The 17,980-nt window shown below is 42.4% G+C and overlaps 4 protein-coding genes across 5 annotated transcripts; 3 read left to right on the forward strand and 1 right to left on the reverse strand.

Annotated features, from left to right (window-relative positions):
* The first annotated feature begins 949 nt into the window (after positions 1 to 949).
* gjc2 (gap junction protein gamma 2) lies at positions 950 to 2,218 on the forward strand. The gene has a single exon (XM_067253234.1). It carries the CDS (start codon positions 950 to 952, stop codon positions 2,210 to 2,212), a length of 1,263 nt encoding a protein of 420 aa, XP_067109335.1. The 3' UTR covers positions 2,213 to 2,218.
* A 3,168-nt stretch (positions 2,219 to 5,386) lies between these two features.
* Positions 5,387 to 7,252, forward strand: iba57 (iron-sulfur cluster assembly factor IBA57). Its single transcript, XM_067253924.1, has 3 exons — positions 5,387 to 5,839; positions 6,135 to 6,481; positions 6,580 to 7,252. Exons 1-3 carry the CDS (start codon positions 5,484 to 5,486, stop codon positions 6,969 to 6,971), a joined length of 1,095 nt encoding a protein of 364 aa, XP_067110025.1. The 5' UTR covers positions 5,387 to 5,483; the 3' UTR covers positions 6,972 to 7,252.
* Positions 7,084 to 9,841, reverse strand: jmjd4 (jumonji domain containing 4). Of its 2 annotated transcripts, none has more exons than XM_067253923.1 (6): positions 9,405 to 9,841; positions 9,123 to 9,288; positions 8,891 to 9,016; positions 8,386 to 8,653; positions 8,079 to 8,225; positions 7,084 to 7,794 (listed from the first exon to the last, which is right to left on the reverse strand). In XM_067253923.1, the coding sequence occupies exons 1-6, from the start codon at positions 9,655 to 9,657 to the stop codon at positions 7,516 to 7,518; spliced, it is 1,239 nt and encodes a 412-aa protein (XP_067110024.1). In that variant the 5' UTR covers positions 9,658 to 9,841; the 3' UTR covers positions 7,084 to 7,515. The 2 variants fall into 2 exon arrangements, with proteins under 2 accessions (XP_067110024.1, XP_067110023.1); XM_067253922.1 differs by having other exon boundaries at positions 7,084 to 7,851.
* Positions 9,842 to 10,095: 254 nt separating this feature from the next.
* On the forward strand, positions 10,096 to 17,695 carry snap47 (synaptosome associated protein 47). Its single transcript, XM_067253522.1, has 6 exons — positions 10,096 to 10,247; positions 10,497 to 11,012; positions 11,195 to 11,691; positions 12,602 to 12,726; positions 16,765 to 16,959; positions 17,307 to 17,695. Exons 2-5 carry the CDS (start codon positions 10,516 to 10,518, stop codon positions 16,909 to 16,911), a joined length of 1,266 nt encoding a protein of 421 aa, XP_067109623.1. The 5' UTR covers positions 10,096 to 10,247; positions 10,497 to 10,515; the 3' UTR covers positions 16,912 to 16,959; positions 17,307 to 17,695.
* The last annotated feature ends 285 nt before the right edge of the window (positions 17,696 to 17,980 follow it).

Below are 17,980 nucleotides of genomic sequence, written 5' to 3' on the forward strand. Positions count from 1 at the left end.
GCACGTCCCACGCAAGGGAACACAGTGCCACAGTCATGAGATCACCTCACGCAGTCTTCACGGACTTCTCCACGAATGAGGACACATACAGTAGCTATTTACACAGAGATATCCTCTGATAGCTACAGTGAAGCTACAGGGCTAAATACATACATCTGCTTGAGCTCTCCCATATGTTTTATTGGAGCCCTCACCCCAACCCCCCAAGTTCAATGTTTTCTAAATCTCAGAAGAGGGGTATGGCCTACTTTTCATCATCTCAACCATCTCATGTCTGTGTTGATATACAGTACTATAATTAAATAGAGGCACAGGACTACATTTTGAAGAGCCTGTAGGGGTTCTGTGACAACAAGAGTAGCATTCCAGGACACCCGCACATCTGAAGTCCTTCCACATGCCTCATATACTCATTGACCCTCCCTTTGCCAAATGAGGAAACTGATTCTCACTCGGCTTTCATTCAATTAGCTTTGTTGTTCTTTGTTGTTGTAATTATGGTTGAAGCTTTTGAGTGAGTTTAATTGAGGTATTTGGAGTGCTTTCAAATAGTTTAATGTGCGCAACCTTTAAGTGGGTGAAATTAATTACAAATAGATTTACCAAACTAAAAAGAGTAGTCACATCATAGAAATGCAGGTAAGTCTTGGTCTGACCCAAGCTGGAAAGAGTCGTATTTCATAGCTTGATTTCGATTTATAAAATGTCTCATTTATTTAGTATGTCATTATGGCATGACAGTTCGTTGAAAGATTATTAATATTTTGAGTGTTCCTACTAATGCCATTAGCAAAAGGGAACATTCATTAATGACTGAGGAAGACCAATCCGTAGATCATGTGTTTGATCATTGTTTTATTTGAAAAGACTTTGATACAAAGTATGACATGATGAACAAACCTCCTGATTTTAAATGCTTCGGTTTACAGATTCTAGTTGAAAAGCCTGTATGACCAACATGAGTTGGAGCTTTCTCACTCGTCTTCTGGAAGAGATCCACAACCACTCCACCTTTGTGGGGAAAGTGTGGCTGACGGTGCTCATCATCTTCCGCATCGTGCTCACGGCGGTGGGGGGCGAGTCCATCTACTCTGACGAGCAGACCAAGTTCACCTGCAACACCAAGCAGCCGGGCTGTGACAACGTGTGCTACGATGCCTTCGCCCCGCTGTCACATGTCCGCTTCTGGGTCTTCCAGATCATCATGATCTCCACCCCTTCTGTCATGTACCTGGGCTACGCCATCCACAAGATTGCTCGTACATCTGAGGAGGAGAGGCGGAAGTACCACAGGCTCCGTAAGAAGCCACCTCACACCAGGTGGAGGGAGAGCCACCCTCTGGAAGAAGTCCTAGAGGAGGACGAGGAGGACGATGCTGAGCCCATGATCTACGATGACACGCTGGAGGGGCAGGAGCCCAAGCCCGAGGCGCCCGCCATCCCTAGCCGGGAGCCGCAGAAACATGATGGCCGCCGACGTATCATGCAGGAAGGATTGATGAGGATCTACATTCTTCAGCTCCTTTCAAGAGCCATCTTTGAAATTTGCTTCTTGGCTGGCCAGTATCTTCTCTATGGTTTCCGTGTGAACCCATCCTATGTTTGCAATAAGGTCCCCTGTCCACACAGGGTGGACTGTTTCATCTCCCGACCCACAGAGAAGACCATCTTCCTTCTTATAATGTATGTGGTCAGCTGTCTCTGCTTGCTCCTCAATGTGTGTGAGATGTTCCACTTGGGCATCGGCACTTTTAGGGACACTCTTCGCCAGAGGAGAAACCAGGGCCAGCGGCCCTCGTACAGCTATCCGTACTCTCGTAACATTCCTGGTTCTCCACCTGGGTACAACCTTGTGATGAAGTCAGACAAACCCAACCGAATCCCCAACAGCCTCATCACTCATGAGCAAAACATGGCCAATGTGGCTCAGGAGCAGCAGTGCACCAGCCCAGATGAGAACATCCCCTCAGACCTAGCCAGCCTGCATCGCCACCTACGGGTGGCGCAGGAGCAACTGGACATGGCCTTTCAGACATATAATTCCAAAAACAACCAGCCAACTTCCAGAACCAGCAGTCCTGTCTCTGGGGGAACTATGGTGGAGCAAAACCGAGTCAACACGGTACAGGAGAAACAAGGAGCCAGACCTAAATCAGCTCCAGAGAAAGCTGGGACCATAGTAAAAAATGGGAAGTCTTCTGTATGGATTTAGAAATGAATGTGGCAGTATGAACTGAAGAGCCTGTTTTAATTTCCAGGACCATGTAGTATGGATTATAGACTATGAGGTTGAGTTAAACATCAACATTATAAATCACACATTTGTCACCAACATGAACTAGAAAGACATGCAAGGACATACAAATTAGGCACTATCTATACAGTATGTACTCTATGGTGTGACAAACCTTAATATAGACAGCAGGAAAGAAAAAAAACTGTTATGATTCTTCTACTTAGTTTGTCTTTTGTGCTATAGTTTCAGCATAGTTCATATAAAAATATTGTACATATGTTGCTTTGTCAAACTTCAGAATTTTATCTACTCATATTAGGAGGGAAAATATGAAGAATGCTTGATCAATTTCGGAATATGTGGGGCTATTTTCTCTGATAATTACAAAGATAACACTCTTGTTGTTGAACTGATTAATTTGAAACATTTTAACTTCAAAACCTTTAAAGATAATCTTTAAAATTGTGTCCTGGTTAAAAAACTGTGCCATGGAAAACACTACATTATGGCTCTGTGATTGAAACCTGATTGTTTGACAAATCTAACGTGAGATCTCAAATGGAAATCATGGTAAAAGTTAAATTATGAAACATTTACATTTTACATACATTACACTTTATTCAGATATTGTTACATGAGACGCATGTATAGTTTAATTTATTTGAAGAAATAGTCCATTGTCTGATGCACTGAAGAAGCTTACAGTATGTTTGTGTTTTGGTAAAAGAAAAGGAAATATATTCTATTATATAGAATTAAAGTATAGATGCCAAAAAGGCAGAGGTCAAAGTCCATTTCTTCAACCTGAATGGGTCCAAGTTGTGGCTGAATATTGTGTTGGTCTATAAGCAGGGGTTAGAGTTGTACTGTTCTCAAAATGCAGAGATTATGTGAAAATGAAGACATTACACTCTTTTTCAAAAGCTTTTTTTCTTGAAAACTTGAATTACTAACAGATTTCTGATCATTTCTGCAATATTGGGCAGATTTAATGCATGCTTTTATGTTACAAATGTGTACACGTCATATAAAATACCAAGACATGCACCAACAGATAGTTCATGATTTATCTCATGTTTGGGATATCACTGTCTTGTTAAGAATTTGTTTGTTTATGAATATCATGTTTCAAGGACATTATTATAGAGTAGGCTAAAATATACTTCTGCCTTCAGTATTGATGCTCAAAAGTGCCTCAAAAAGTTACGATTGTTTCAGTGTTTTTTTGTCTTGAAATAAACCTAGATTGAAACGATGTGCCACTTAATGACTTTGAACACACACACACACATCCACACCCAGCCAGCCAGACACACAAAACCTCAGATTTCTGCATCTCAATTGTGTCGAAAGTGTAAAAAACACATCAGCATGAAAATGTACGCCCATTTTGCCACACAATTTGTGGATTAAATGATATATTCCTTTAATATTTGTTTATAATAAAGTCCAAAATGTCACTCCATAGTTTTCTTTAAAGATCCTGTAAAGTGGAATTGAAAACAAGTTTTAAGTTCACCACACCAAAGAAGAATATGTTATTAACTACCCATCCAAATTCGAATGAAAAAAATAAAAAAATAAATTAGGCTTTGAAATTGTGAGAAAATCAGCAGTCCTCTGCTTGAGACTGGGGGGGGGGGGGGGGGGGGGGGCGTGTCGCCTGAAGGAGCTGAAGCTCTGCCCCTCGCTGGAAGAGGTCGCCTCTCTGAAGTACCTGCCAGATAATGGACGCTACGTCAAGCCGAACAAAACAGTATAGAATTAGAATGTATTTGTTCAATGAGTGAAACATACAGATGCATATAAATGAAATGTTCCCCTGAGCTGTACAACAGGAGTAAAAATGGACACCAGAGACAGCAGACAGTGAGCTCCCCAACTACTTCTAGCACATTAGCTACCATTTCACCAAAATACCATCATTCTACACCGAGTAGCCTAATATCAAGTTAGCGGTTTGCACAAACTCATATGAGACACCTCTGGAAAGGTTATCTAGTATAATTATAACAAGCACACAGAACTGAGTGATGAACTGCTGGCGGCGGTGGATGGTCCAGGTGCGACCGGAGGAGGAACAATGAGGAGGGCAATGCTCGGTACAGCTCACTGCAAGAGAAGCCGTGTGTCCGTGAACCCCGTCTGTCTCTTGTCCATGTTAAAACTATCCGCCGTGAAATGGTCAATGCAGAGGCGGCTGTTGGAGTTTATCCGAAGCTTTCCATCAGCGTGGCTCTTCACAAAATCAATCCACCTATTTTTGCTTTCCTCAATAGGGACATTAAATAGCGTTGCAGCGCAGTTGAAGTTCTTGCATCCAGGGAAGATGCAGTTGCGGGTGGAGGGAGACATCCTGAAGCTAGCTAGCTAGCCGATGTAGGCTACAATAACAGCACAGCAGGAGGAGCCATTCAGTGATCTGACGTAGATTGGTCAAAGTGACGTAGATCGGTCTAAGTTAGACGATAAACTGAAATGTAGAGTTAACTCTACATTTCAGTGCGACAAAGTTTTGGCGCTTTGCACATGCTTTCAATAACTAATTTCACACGTATATAATGTACTGAGAAGCAAATCATGGAATTTGCTTTACAGGATCTTTAATAAAAAAGAAAGAAAAAAAAAAGAATCTGTCTACTTTTATTTTGAAATGAAACAGTACGGAGCATAGACTATAAAAACGAGTAGAAACTTGATCGGAACAATACATACATTTGCACAAATTCACGAAAACTTTAAATTTGATATATAAACGTTCAAACTCTCTCTTATGACTATAAATTAAGATGTATAGTTTCAATTATTACCATTTTGGTCGCGCTAAAAAACGTGGAGATGGTTGTCAGTCTTGTAACAAGCTTCCCGAAGGTAGGAAGGGAAAGCTTCTCTTGGAAGGAGCTTCCTTTTTTATTTCAAAATAAAAGTATGTACGACCTTTCTTACGAGTGTGACAATTTGATTTATCTTATGATTGATCCAATATAGCTGGATGTACCGATCCTGTAGGCTATGGTCCAATTTGGACCATTGCTTTGGACGGGAATGTGACCCCATACATATGTATCTGTGTGTCGCCCACACCGGCATGAGCTGTGATTGTGTCGTCACTTGCAGTGCATTGTGGTAGTCAAAATGGTGTACCTTCTAAACATGTCAAATGTCCTGTCCCCCTTAGCTTTACTTAGCATACCGTAACAGGCACTTAACGGTTTGTGCTGCGGGCATATTGTACTTGTTTATCAAAATGTCTAGCTTTGGTATTCGTTTTGCCAGAACTACGGTCCTTTCAAATGTTGTACTTCGTCTGTCTTATAGTTATACCGGGCGGCATCTGTCGCTGAATATAAGTTCTTGGAACGAAGGTGGACTCAACGTCAAGAAATATTGCCAAGACGCAGGCAGGAGTGCACTGGGAAAGTATGTATGTTACAACCTGAAGCACAGGACCTTACTGAACATCCAAGGGCAAGACACACGGGCATATCTTCAAGGAATTGTAACCAATGACATGGAGCTCTTAAAAGAACCTGACCATAGAGCCATGTATGCACATATGCTGAACGTTCAAGGAAGGACACTCTTTGACATAATCATGTACAGGTACTACCATCTCTTAACTATTGTTAGTCAGCCCATGTAGGCCTATCGAATGTTCCCTGAGGTTTTCACTTATCGGCCTTGAAACAGTAGGCCTACTTGTTTACCAAAAGTTAGGCGTAGGTGTATAGGCCCTGCTTATCTCCTGTTGCACATTGACGTTAACCAGCTGTTAGCAATAGAGGCCTGTAATATGTATAGTTTACTTATGGTTCAACATGGCCCCTTTGTAGTGAATATATAGAACAAGACAAGTACATTTTAGTCTAAATATGGCCTCATTCCTAATTTCTTTCAGATTAAAAGATGCCGAAGTTGGGTGTAGTCTTTTGCTTGAGTGTGACAGTACCGTCAAGGACTCAATTTTGAAACATTTGAAGTTGTACAAACTTCGCCGGAAAGTGAACATCAAACCTTGCCCAGAGCTGACGGTATGGGCAGTTCTTCCTCGGGATAAGGTTGCAGGCTGTCAAGAGATCCCCAACATCACACCCCCTGAACAGGCTCTTATATGTGAAGCAGATCCAAGAAATGCTGAAATGGGCTGGAGGTTGGTGGCTGACAGTAAAGTGAATCCTTTGGATCTTATTCTATCATGTCAGCTGGGTGACTCGGAGGAGTACCACAAACATCGCTATGCAATAGGTAGGGCCAAGACAATATGTACTTACTATTATATTATTTACTTTGTCTTATATGAGGCCAAATGCTAATGTCATTGCTTCTTTCCATTGCTGACGTAGGGCTTCCAGAGGGAGTGAAGGACCTACCTCTGGGGGTGGCCCTTCCGTTGGAGTCCAACCTGGTGTACATGCAGGGCATCAGCTTCAGTAAGGGTTGCTACATTGGTCAGGAGCTAACAGCCAGGACTCATCACACGGGGGTGGTGCGGAAGCGCCTGATGCCGGTGCGTCTGTCGGCACCAGCCGAAGGCCTGGAGGAGGGAGCGCAACTACAGACGCAGTCAGGAAAACCGGCTGGGAAACACAGGGCAGGGATTGGACAGCTGGGCCTCAGTCTAATCCGCCTGGCTCATGCCAAAGAGCCACTAACTCTTAAGTCGTCTGAGGACACGGCCGTGACTTTAGAGGCGTCTGTGCCTGATTGGTGGCCTAATGACTCCAAAATGAAATAGGGAAAGAGGTATGGTCTTGGTTGCCAAACGTTTTTTGACATGTCACATCTAATGCATAGGGTACATTGTACTGTCTTTATTTAAATTGAACTAAAAATACAGTATTGTGCTACATGTGTGAATTGTTACTTTTGCTTTGTTTGCAGTTATAATATATATATTATACACACAGGTTATCTGAATGCATCACCTTGCTGCAACAACAGCATCTGGTCACACTATTGTTGCGTTATTTTTATTGAAATGACTGTAATAAATATGTGGTAAAGTAGAAAGTCAAAGTGAGATCAGTGGAGTAGACCGGATTGAGTTCAAATACAAATGCTATACATTTACGGTAATCTATTTACAAAAATATCTACCAGACTTAATACTAATGTCATACATATTGACATGGGTAGTACATACATTTTTTCACAACATACAAAAATTCATCAATTTCTGAAACGTTTTATTCAAGACCTGAACTTTCTTATATATATATATATCTTAGACCTAACAGAAAATGGTCCAAATTGCTGTAAAGGGATTCATTGACAGTAACCTACTCCTGGTAAGGGAGATGCTGCCCTCTTGTGGAGTGAATAGTCTCTCTAATTTGCTGCAGTAGGCTCTCTGGTTGGGAGCTCAGAGTTGAGTAGTCAAGTCTCTTGAAATCCTCATTACAGAGCATGCACTCCAGAATATGAGCCACCCTCTGCAGGTCAAAGGCAGCATGGTGAGGGCCCAAGGTGGTGAGGGTCTCTGAAAGGTGGCGAGGGTAATTGTTGGAGGAATGTCCGGAGCAGGAGGTCAAGAAGGATAAACGGTTGTCTGCAATGACCTTCAGGAAGGAGGCAAACTCTCCATAGTCAATACCAGAGCAAGACTTCATGATGACCTGGAAACAAACACGTTTTATATTTCGTATGAGCTGTAGTCTGTGTACTTCACAAGCAACATGAGAAAACTAAGTAACACATATTCATTTAGCAAACATTTTTATCCAAAGGGATAAGGGACATACATTTAGTATGAACAGCAGACAATCGAGGAGTAGAAGTGTACAGTTCATACAGTGTTACAGTGGTCAGTGCCAATGAATGGTCTGATATTCATATGTTGTACCTGGCAGTGCTGATGCCATGAGTCCATGGTGTTCCTCCATTCCTCTATCTCCCTCTGGACAGCAGACAGCTCATTCTGAAGGAACTGCCACATTATGTCCACATTGCATCCATTCAGCCAATTATGATTCATAGAGATAGTATCCTCCTGTATAAAGGGAAAGGAAAGTGTAAACATGTCTTATTTTGTAATCCAACTTGAATCATCACAGTAATCATTTTGAAGCATTTATCAGTTCAAACGTATGCAAGCCAAGATTACAATTTGGAGCAGTGAACATCCTGTCGAGTAGACCGATCTTTCTTACCAAATTGTAAACTTGATGGTGCCAACCACTGGGCACAAATATGATTTCTCCTGCTTCCTGAATGATCTCCAGGGGTTGACAGGCCTCGTCGTAGTGCGGAAACAGCCCTTTGTCCTGAAGCTCGGGTGCAGTGACATCGTAAGCTAAGTTGCCGTGGCTGTCTCTCAGGAAGTCCTCCTGGCCTGGGGGATACAGCAGCCATTTCTTTCTGCCGCAGATGTTGGCTGACCAGCTATAGGAGCGGAACACATCAGCATGGAACGGGGTCCTGTTAACAACAGAATTATGGGCAATGGTTATTAGGTTTTATACTAAATCAACCCATACTGTAAAGAAAATGTGATTGGCATGACTGGTGACCCCCATTTGGCTGGGTAGAATAACCCCCATCCTGCATTTGCAATATTAACACAATATATATAACAGTAGGCTCTGGTGAAGCAAAGAGAAGATAGCATATTTGTTTGTTTATTCATTTGAGAATGTTGCAGTGTTGATACAATACCATGAGCCTTTAGGTCCCATGTAGACAAAACGATAGTCGTCAACCTCCATTGTATCCCAATATTCATTGAGCCAGTCAGAGGAAAAGAACACTGGAGTAGTGTAGGCACTGTGTTCAGGAAAATCCCTGCGGCAAAAAAATGAAAAAGAATCATCAATATGCAACCTGTACTTCACCCTTGATTGTAGTTCTGCCCACAACAAGACCCAAGTCAATAGCATTAAACTCATACCGTGACATGTGCCAGTCTTTGAGATACAGACACCCTTTGGGTGATGAGTGTCCATTCTGGATGTATTCTTTCCAGTAGTGTATAAATTCTTTGAAAGGCATAATTTGTTTAGGGTTTGCATTGTATTCTTTTGCATTGCAGTTTGCAACAGGGACTGGAGTCTCATCTGCAAAAATGACAAAGGAGATGTATGATACAAAAATGTAGCATGCACTGAATAATAAAAAAAGATTTGACATCTTTAGATGACATATGCATTTGACATATACAGTTTTTAGTTACCAAATTCTTGCAACAATTTCTGGAAATTGGGCTTTCCTTCTTCAGTAACCCACTGCTTTCGACACTTCCAGTCCTCGGTAAATCTTCTCGAAAACATACAGGGGTGGTTGGGAAGCAGGTACTTTTTAAAGAATTTTGAATAGCTTATCTCCTTTTCGATATAGTCAACGAAGTGCGATGACCAAAATTGCTCATATGATTGCCTTGGTATTTTAACAAGGCTACAGCAGTTGTGATAGCACTCCCTGTCCATTGTAAACAAATTAATTGTCCACTGATTACAGACAATGTATAGCTAGCTAGCTATCTATCTGCATAATGACAATGTGTGGCTTTGCACGACATACTTCACCGTTAAAACCAGTATGCTACATTTGATTTGTTAAGACTAAATATAAAAAAGCAGGTTTGTGCAGGTTTCGAAATCGATCAAGAGGCTTCAGCGACCAGAGAGCAGCCTTGAAGGGGGAAGATATTAAATGTAGCACTGAGTTATGGTGTATTCTTTTCCACGTTCTACATATCAAATATTCAACATTTATTACAATAAGCGTTTGAAAAATAATATTTTGTTTCTTTTAGCGTTACTTAATGAGATGTAGGCCTCTGAAGTTTTAAATGGCAAAACATCAGTTCCAGTTGCTCAGGCGGACTGTAAATACGACTGTACTACATCGATATCACGTGATCCCCCTTTCTGACATAAACAAATCTGTAATACTGTTCAAGCCAACATTGCTCCAGACATTAGATACATTGAACTTAATCTAGATACATTAACTTAGAAGACCCAACGGAACTACACTGTGATAGAATTGGAAGGAATCTGTGCTACCGTGGAAGGTTAGAAAAATCTGAATGCGTAATAGTGACTTTGCTAAGCTTAGCAAGCTAGCTAGCCCCAGCTCCTGTCATATATATAGTGATCTGAAAACAGTCAATTGCACACCTGAAGTTAATTTTTGGCGGAACACTTGGCGGGGCTAGAAAAAATATATTTCAGCATCACTTTTAAATAACCTGACTACCTAGTGAAGTCTATGGGATTTATCTTCTTAATTCATTGTTTGGTCATATGTTCATCTCTCCCAGGTGTTCATCTGTATCTAAGATGAGCCGGGACATCCCCATCCACAGCTGGCCAGGTTCTTACTACATCAACAGTGAGAAGCGCTGGGAGAATGGCACTCTCTCGCTCACCCGAACCATGCTACGCTTCACTTCTGACCAGAGCAAGGAGAGCTTGTCCAGCTTCCGTCTCTCCCGGATCATGGAGATCAAGATGGAGTCCTCCAGCTTCATCTTCAGCACCCTCACTGTACTGGAGCAGGGCAACGTGAAACACTGGTTCGGCTCACTTCGGCCTAACAGGGTGGTGGTGTATAATGTTCTGGAGCACTTTTGGAGGGAGCGCTTGCTGTCCCCCACCTCGGAGGTTCAGGGGGCAGAGGCTCAACCCAGCAAGGGCAGGGAGCTCATCAACCTGGTGGTGGGGTCTCAGAGAAGGTTGGAGGACACTGGCACAGTCCTCCACCACCAGGGACAGCAGTTTGAAAACATGATGCAGGGGCTGGACAAGATCGACTTGGATTTGGGAGTGGCAGACAAGTAACCATTGTCATATTATACCATATTTATCCTGTGTTTTAATTTAAAGCATCCATGGCCCTCTGAACACCATTCAGATCTACTTCTGAAGGTGTAGAGTAAAAGCTATCCAAACACCCCCTTCATTGGGGGAACCAAACCTGTTTCATAATTGCTCGTCTCGTCCGTCTCCTGTCACACAGGCTCCTGTCTGAGCTGGAGTCTCCATCCTGGTGGCCGTTTGGTAAGCTCCCCTGGAGGGCCCACCAGGAGGCTAAAGCTGAGCATGCTGCCAGAGGGGCTGCTGCTGCTGGGAAGGGAGCTGGCAAGCAGAAGGTCATCACCAGCATCCCAGCCGTGGTGTCCAAAGGCGGTGACCACGATCTAAAGCCTGGCTGCCTGATGGTGCTGGTTTCGTCTCTGGAGGTGCATGACACAAACCAGCAGCTCCTGCACCGCTTTGAGAGGAACGAGGTTGACGACATCCGCGTGCACAACCCGTACGAGATCAGCGTCCGACAGCGTTTCATCGGGAAGCCGGATATCTGCTACCGGCTCCTCTCTGCCAAGATGCCGGAGGCTCTGTCAGTGCTTGAGATGCAGTACAAAAAGAAGGTGGAGTTCACCAGTGAATACTCCGCTTTCAACACCACCCCAGCCACAACCCCATGTGACTCAGAGGGTTCAGTATGGAATGCAGGTTTGTTAGCATGATAGATTTAAGTACTGTACAGTGAGCGTGTTACAACCCCCAGTCTAATAGACTATGGTGTTCCATGTTGTTTGTATTCTCTGTTCTGTGTAAGTGTTATTTGTGTGTGTTTGCTGCTGTGCAGTCTGACAATTCCCCACATGTGGCGCGCAAATCATCTTGTTATGGCCAAATCATCACTTAAGAATGACTCCTCCCCTCCATAATCCCGTTTACCTGGTTCCAGTCATCTATCCCATCATGCCCTTCAACAGTATATAATGTGCCATTCTGTGTTTGTTTGGAGAGTGGAATTAGGTGTCTCTCTGGTGCTTGCATGGGTGAGAGTTGTAGGTTCGGTTGTGCGTGTGCGCTAGTGCGCGTTGTGCGTGTGCACTAGTGCGTGTTGTGCGCGTGCACTAGGGTGTTTAGAATTCCCCTCCGTAATAGCCATTTGTCTGGTGGAATTTGGCATTAGCTTAAATTGCCTGTTCTATTTCTTAAAGTCTGTTAAAGTCAGTCTTTGCATGTGTTCATCATTGCATATTCTCACTTTAACCACCAAGTGGCAGTAAAGATCCATCTGTTTTGCATGGCAATCCGTATAATACAGAATATTGTCGTGTTTAGTGATTCAGTTTAAATATGTATAGATTCAGTGCATAAATACAATTTGCAGTTGCAGAACTGTTTATTTGATTGTGTATTCTTTATCTGTTCTGACTCATCCCACTATGTAGAAGTGCATGATTCGGATAATTACTGTATTGTCATGAAAGCCCTGTGTGTTGTTCACCGGTGAATTTGTGTGGTAACCTGGAATATGCGATATGAGACAGGATTTTTGGTTCCGCTGAGAGCGTTCTCTTTTCCAGAAAGCTCTCCTGCAGCGTGTGTGTTCTTTGTACCCCTGCCCCAGACCCTCTCCAGCAGTGCCAGGAGACGGAGGTTACGCTGGAGGTTCCCACAGGGGAGCTGTCCCAGGTGCAGGTCCAGCTCCTCCAGCCAGCCGTGTCCCAGGCAGAGGCCCGGGAGCTCCGGCAGGTCAGTAAGGCTACTCACTCTCTCCCCTCAGGTCTGAGTGACCCGACGCTACCGAGACAAAACCTGTTTGGCGGCTTCTTTTTTTTTCCTTCTTTAAAAAATGCTGTGTTTGTACCTTTTACTTACCTGCTTTGTATATTGGAGAACACATGGCTTACTGGTGAGCATTACACACTGTGGAAAACCATTATGACACGTTTTGAGGAACAAGCATAACTAGTCCAACCATGAAAATGGAGGGAGGCTGAGTCCTATTTCCATTCAATACCAAGATTCAGAGTAATGATTTAAATTTTTCATTCGTTATATTTTAAATGTTAGTGAGACCACAAGCCAAAGTCCCTTTAGGTTAAGAGAGGGAGCGAGACATGACTAGTTATTTGGTCAGACGTCTTTGGTCAGACTGACTGTATAAAGTCTTTCCATTCAAAGCCTCTGTACAGGGTGACCTGCATGGTCTATGGTCGTAAGACGTAAACAGTGACGTGACGCAAACGCAGTCGATTATTTCTCATTTAACACATACTATCGCTTGCACAAGTGGGTGAACTGTATGTTATCATCCTTATAGCATATTATGTGTTTGTTTACGTGGGACTGTATGCGATTGGCTGGTGCACCATTTCAATGTAATCTGTAGCTTGAATTAGCCACTGTAGATACAGTAATGAGTTTGGCCTCATGCTAGGGGAAACCACACTTTGAACTACTGTATATAAAAGCAACTTTCTAGGCCGGGCATTTGAGGAAAGCTTGAATGGGGCTTTTGTTAACTGTAAATGTGTGAAGTACTGTAGGTATTACTAGTTAATGATTATTTACCACTTTCAATTCCAGTATGATTTGATGAAATTCTCTTATCTTTTTGTCTCAATAATCATTAATCAAACAAATCTATCATAGCTGTGGCATGTGGGTCAATTACACAATGGCACTTGCGTATTGTGTCTTTATCTTTGGCTTGTTACTTTGCACTGATAAGTTCTAAAAGTTCTTTGAACTTCAAAGGCTAACAATTTTGGCTATATAGTCTCGAATTATTTTGAATGCACACCACTCAAAGTATTTCCTGTCCTTACCTGTACCGAGGTCACATGGGACTCTCTGTCAGCGTAATACTCTTGTGAAGTGCCATAGCAAATAGGCCCCTTTGTCACAAACATTAAATTGCAGATTATCAGTTGATTCATTGTTTAGATTAAAGTTGAATATTCTCAGTCCATGGGTAGTGGAGTGAATTTCCATGTCCTTTCTTGTCTCTGTTCCCCTTTTCTAAAGTCAGTGATTACCAACTATATTGCATTGCGATCATTTGAAAAATTTATTTCATTTTTCATTTTGTTATGGTACAGCAGTTTTATCACAGTTTCTTAACAAAGTAGCCTTTGCTCCTCGTCAAGCGATTAGATGTACAGCGTCTTTTGGGTCTTCGAAGTTCTTCCCTTCCATCTCAGACCTACACCAGAGAATCATCCAACTTAAGAAAGTGAATGCAGTTGCCGTTTGGTGTGCAGAGAAATACTATCTGTTTGCTCACGACTGTCTGGACCAGTTCCTGTGTTCTGTTATGTCCACGTTTAGAACTGACATAATGTCAGTGGTTGTGTGTGTGTGCATGTGTAGGATAACATAATATTAGTTTAGAGACCACGGTGGTGGGGTTTGGAGTGAGTGTTTATTAGGTTGTGCTTGGCACATCGTAGTTTATTTAAGTTGTTCCATCGACCATAACATACACAGTTGTTGGAGCGTGGAGATGGAGTTGCAGAATTCCCTGAACACACGGAAAGTTAAAATAACAAATGCCATTGACTGCGAGCTATTGATGACCTCAGGCGGCTAGCAGAGACCTCTTCTGACCATGCACTTAATATACAACCCCAATTCCCAAAAAGTTGGGACGTTGTGTAAAATAAAATAAACAGAATACAATGATTTGCAAATCTCATAAACCCGTATGTTATTCACTATTGAACATGGAAAACGAATCAAATGTTTAAACTGATGAAATTTACAATTTTAAAGGTCCCATTACATGAACATTTCACTTTAGTAGGTTATTTAACATTAATATGAGTTCCCCTAGGCTGCCTTTCCCCCAGTGGCTAAACATTTTGATAGGTGTAAACCAAGCCCTGGGTATTCTTCTCCACCTTTGAGAAAATGAAAGCTCAAATGCTCCGATTTGAAAATGTTCCTCTTATGTGGTCATAAGAGGAAAGGTTACCTCCCCTTTCTCTGCTTTGCCCGCCCAGAGAAACTGGCCTGCCAATGAGAAAATGAACTACGACCGTGCGAGTGCGATATAGTTTTTTCCTCGAGAGACATCATGGCTTGCAAATGACATGCATGGCAGTTAGCCCCGCCTCTCTCCTCCTCATGGCATTTAAAGCTACAGACACAGAAATGGCACGTCCTAATGAAAGCTCATTGTGGGACTGCTCGTAGTGGCTGTAATTCTGCACCAAGGCTGAATTTCGGTAGAGACTTCAGATACACTATTAGGGGACCACTAAGGCAAAAGCATCCAAAAACAGCATGTGGGACCTTAAAGAAAAAAATACGTTAATTTAGAATTTGATGGCAGCAACACGTCTCAAAGTTTGGACAAGGCCATGTTTACCACTGTGTAGCATTCCCTCTTCTTTTAACAACAGTCTGTATATGTCAGAGTACTGGGGAGACCAGTTGCTGTAGTTGTGGGAGAGGAATGTTGTCCCTTTGGTGTCTGATACAGGATTCTTGCTTCTCAACGGTCCTGGGTCTTCTTTGTCATATTTTTTGTTTCATGATCCACCAAATGTTTTTAACTGGTGAAAGGTCTGGACTGCAGGCAGGCCAGTTCGGCACCCGGACTCTTCTATTACCAAGCCATGCAGTTGTAACAGATGCAGGGTGTGGTTTAACATTGTCTTCCTGAAGGCCTTCTCTGAAAAAAGACTTGACATTACATGTATTCATTTAGCAGACGCTTTTATCCAAAGCGACTTCAAAGAGAGAGCTTTACAAAAGTGCATAGGTCAATGATCATAAACAATGAGATAGCCCCAAAAACATTGCGGGCAGACAAAACATGAAGCCACATGCCTGGATGCAAGCAAATGTTGCTCTAAAACCTGTATACACCTTTCAGCATTGATGATGCCTTTCCAGATGTGCAAGTTGCCCGTTCTAAAAAGCACTAAAGCACCCCCATACCATTAGAAATGTAGGCTTTTGAACTTAACACTGATAACAAGCCAGATGGTCCCTCTCCTCTTTAGTCCAGAGGACGCAGTTTCATGGTTTCCAAAATAATTTCAAATTTAGATTTGTCTGACCACAGAACAATTTTCACTTTTGTCCTCAGTCCATTTTAAATGAGCTTTAGCCGTATATGTTCACATATGGCTTCTTCTTTGCATGCTTGAGCTTTAACCTGCATTTGTGGATGGCACTGCAAACTGTGTTCACAGACAATGAGTCAATGAGTTAGTTGCAAATGTTCCTCCAGCTGTTTATTTTTAGTAACACTTACTTTTTTTGAGACTTGTTGCGTCAATCAAATTCCAAATGACCTTTTTTTTTCATAAAATGGTACATTTACTAAGTTTAAACATTTGATATGTTTTCAACGATCTATTGTGAATGGCGTGAGTTTCTGAGATTTGCAAATCATTGCATTCTGTTTATTTACACTTTGCACAGCGTCCCAACTTTTTTGGAATTGGGGTTGTAATTCCTCCTCCTGTAGGTGTACTCGTACCCACATAGACTATGGAGCAATGACAGTGTCCTACTGTGTGTGGGTGCTGTAATGTGCTGTGTGTTATTGTAAATCCTTTCTCTTTCAGCCTGAATAGGGCGATCAAAATACTCTTACTCACTCACCCGTTTTCACTCCTCCGAACATACAAGAGCCAAAAGAGTCCCACATCCACACTACCCACCTATGCACTGAAAATAACATCCTTTGTTGCCTTTTTGGTTGTCTGTCTGGGCTGCTGTAATATTTCCTTGCTCTGTCTAACAGTGTGTGCGTGTTTGTGTGCGCCCCAGATGCTAATGCAGCTGAAAACCCTGGCGCTGGAGGCTGAGACAGAGTTAGAGAGGCAGGACGAAGCCTTGGACGTTCTGACCGACTCAACAGACAAAGCCACCATGCACATCGACAAGCACACCTGCCGTATGAAGAAGCTGCTCTAGCTCCACTCTCACCTGAACCAGGCCGCACAGTCACTGAAAAGAAACACCGTAAGTGACCTCACAACAAGTGTTCACATTGAGGTACGGTGATGGGGGGGGAGTGTTTTTCTTTGTCATGAAGCAACCAGATGAAAGAACAGGCTTTTCTCAAACCAGTGATTACTTGCAAGTCCACTAGATGGCATTTGCACCAAGAAACACGCTCATTCATTCTCTGTGCGTCCCGTGTACTGCAAATCCGTGTACTGCAAATAACTGATTGATAGATCCAAAGGGACATAACATAATACCATAAGTGTCTCTGGAAGAGGCTGGATGAGTTATAGTCTGGTGTTTTGCTTCCATCTCTCCCAGGAATCTTTCTGCTAACAGATGTTTGTTTGTTTGTTTTTCAGTTGCTGCTGTCAAGCTAGCCTCCCCACATGTGGTTTAAAGCCTTGAGTGTTGCATGTTTCCATATTGCTGGACATATTGCTGGTGAGTTGTACCCATCAAGTGTATGTGTTGCATTATAATCTTTGCTTGCTGGGGAAATACATAATCCTACTTTGCCACAGAAAGCTGTGTAAAACGTGTACTTTATTTCCACGTGACATGATTGGGGAGGCAGGGAGCAAATCACTGAGGATCAGATTCCCCAACTCTTAATAAAAGTCAGTATAATCTTATCTGTATATAAATGAATAGCATTTTTTTCTGGAATCCTTTTCTTGTCAGCGGTCATCGTAAACTTGTAATGAACACCTATTTATTTAACCCCCAAATAAATAAATTATTAACTGTTTTCATTCCTTTCCTTTGTTTATTGTATAGACTACATTACTACATAATCTGATTTGAGCATTATTGCTATGGCTTTGTGATTAAAGGCACTGGTTCTATCTTTCTTTGTAGCAGACATTTGATACGAGAAGCATGATAATGACTAGAGCACAAGGGAAAGCTGGCAACTCAAATTGGCATGGAGAATGTCATAACAAAATGGAAGTGGAAGCTGTTTACTCTTTCAACTGCTGTGAGTCCCACTGAATGGAAGCGGGTTCGTTTGTGACCAGGCCTGTTATTATAA

This window comes from Osmerus mordax, chromosome 16, assembly GCF_038355195.1.
Source record: "Osmerus mordax isolate fOsmMor3 chromosome 16, fOsmMor3.pri, whole genome shotgun sequence".
In the NCBI taxonomy this organism is placed as follows: domain Eukaryota; kingdom Metazoa; phylum Chordata; class Actinopteri; order Osmeriformes; family Osmeridae; genus Osmerus; species Osmerus mordax.

Excerpts from the sequence above, each read along its gene's own strand:
- gjc2 (XM_067253234.1), top strand. The coding sequence starts at position 950 with ATGACCAACATGAGTTGGAGCTTTCTCACTCGTCTTCTGGAAGAGATC.
- iba57 (XM_067253924.1), top strand. The coding sequence starts at position 5,484 with ATGTCTAGCTTTGGTATTCGTTTTGCCAGAACTACGGTCCTTTCAAAT. Across the intron at positions 5,840-6,134 it reads TTTGACATAATCATGTACAG|ATTAAAAGATGCCGAAGTTG; the intron begins GTACTACCATCT and ends AATTTCTTTCAG. Across the intron at positions 6,482-6,579 it reads CAAACATCGCTATGCAATAG|GGCTTCCAGAGGGAGTGAAG; the intron begins GTAGGGCCAAGA and ends TTGCTGACGTAG.
- jmjd4 (XM_067253922.1), bottom strand. The coding sequence starts at position 9,657 with ATGGACAGGGAGTGCTATCACAACTGCTGTAGCCTTGTTAAAATACCA. Across the intron at positions 9,017-9,122 it reads AAAGACTGGCACATGTCACG|GGATTTTCCTGAACACAGTG; the intron begins GTATGAGTTTAA and ends TTTTTGCCGCAG. Across the intron at positions 7,852-8,078 it reads CATGGCATCAGCACTGCCAG|GTCATCATGAAGTCTTGCTC; the intron begins GTACAACATATG and ends GTTTGTTTCCAG.
- snap47 (XM_067253522.1), top strand. The coding sequence starts at position 10,516 with ATGAGCCGGGACATCCCCATCCACAGCTGGCCAGGTTCTTACTACATC. Across the intron at positions 11,692-12,601 it reads GGGTTCAGTATGGAATGCAG|ACCCTCTCCAGCAGTGCCAG; the intron begins GTTTGTTAGCAT and ends CCCCTGCCCCAG. Across the intron at positions 12,727-16,764 it reads AGGCCCGGGAGCTCCGGCAG|ATGCTAATGCAGCTGAAAAC; the intron begins GTCAGTAAGGCT and ends TGTGCGCCCCAG.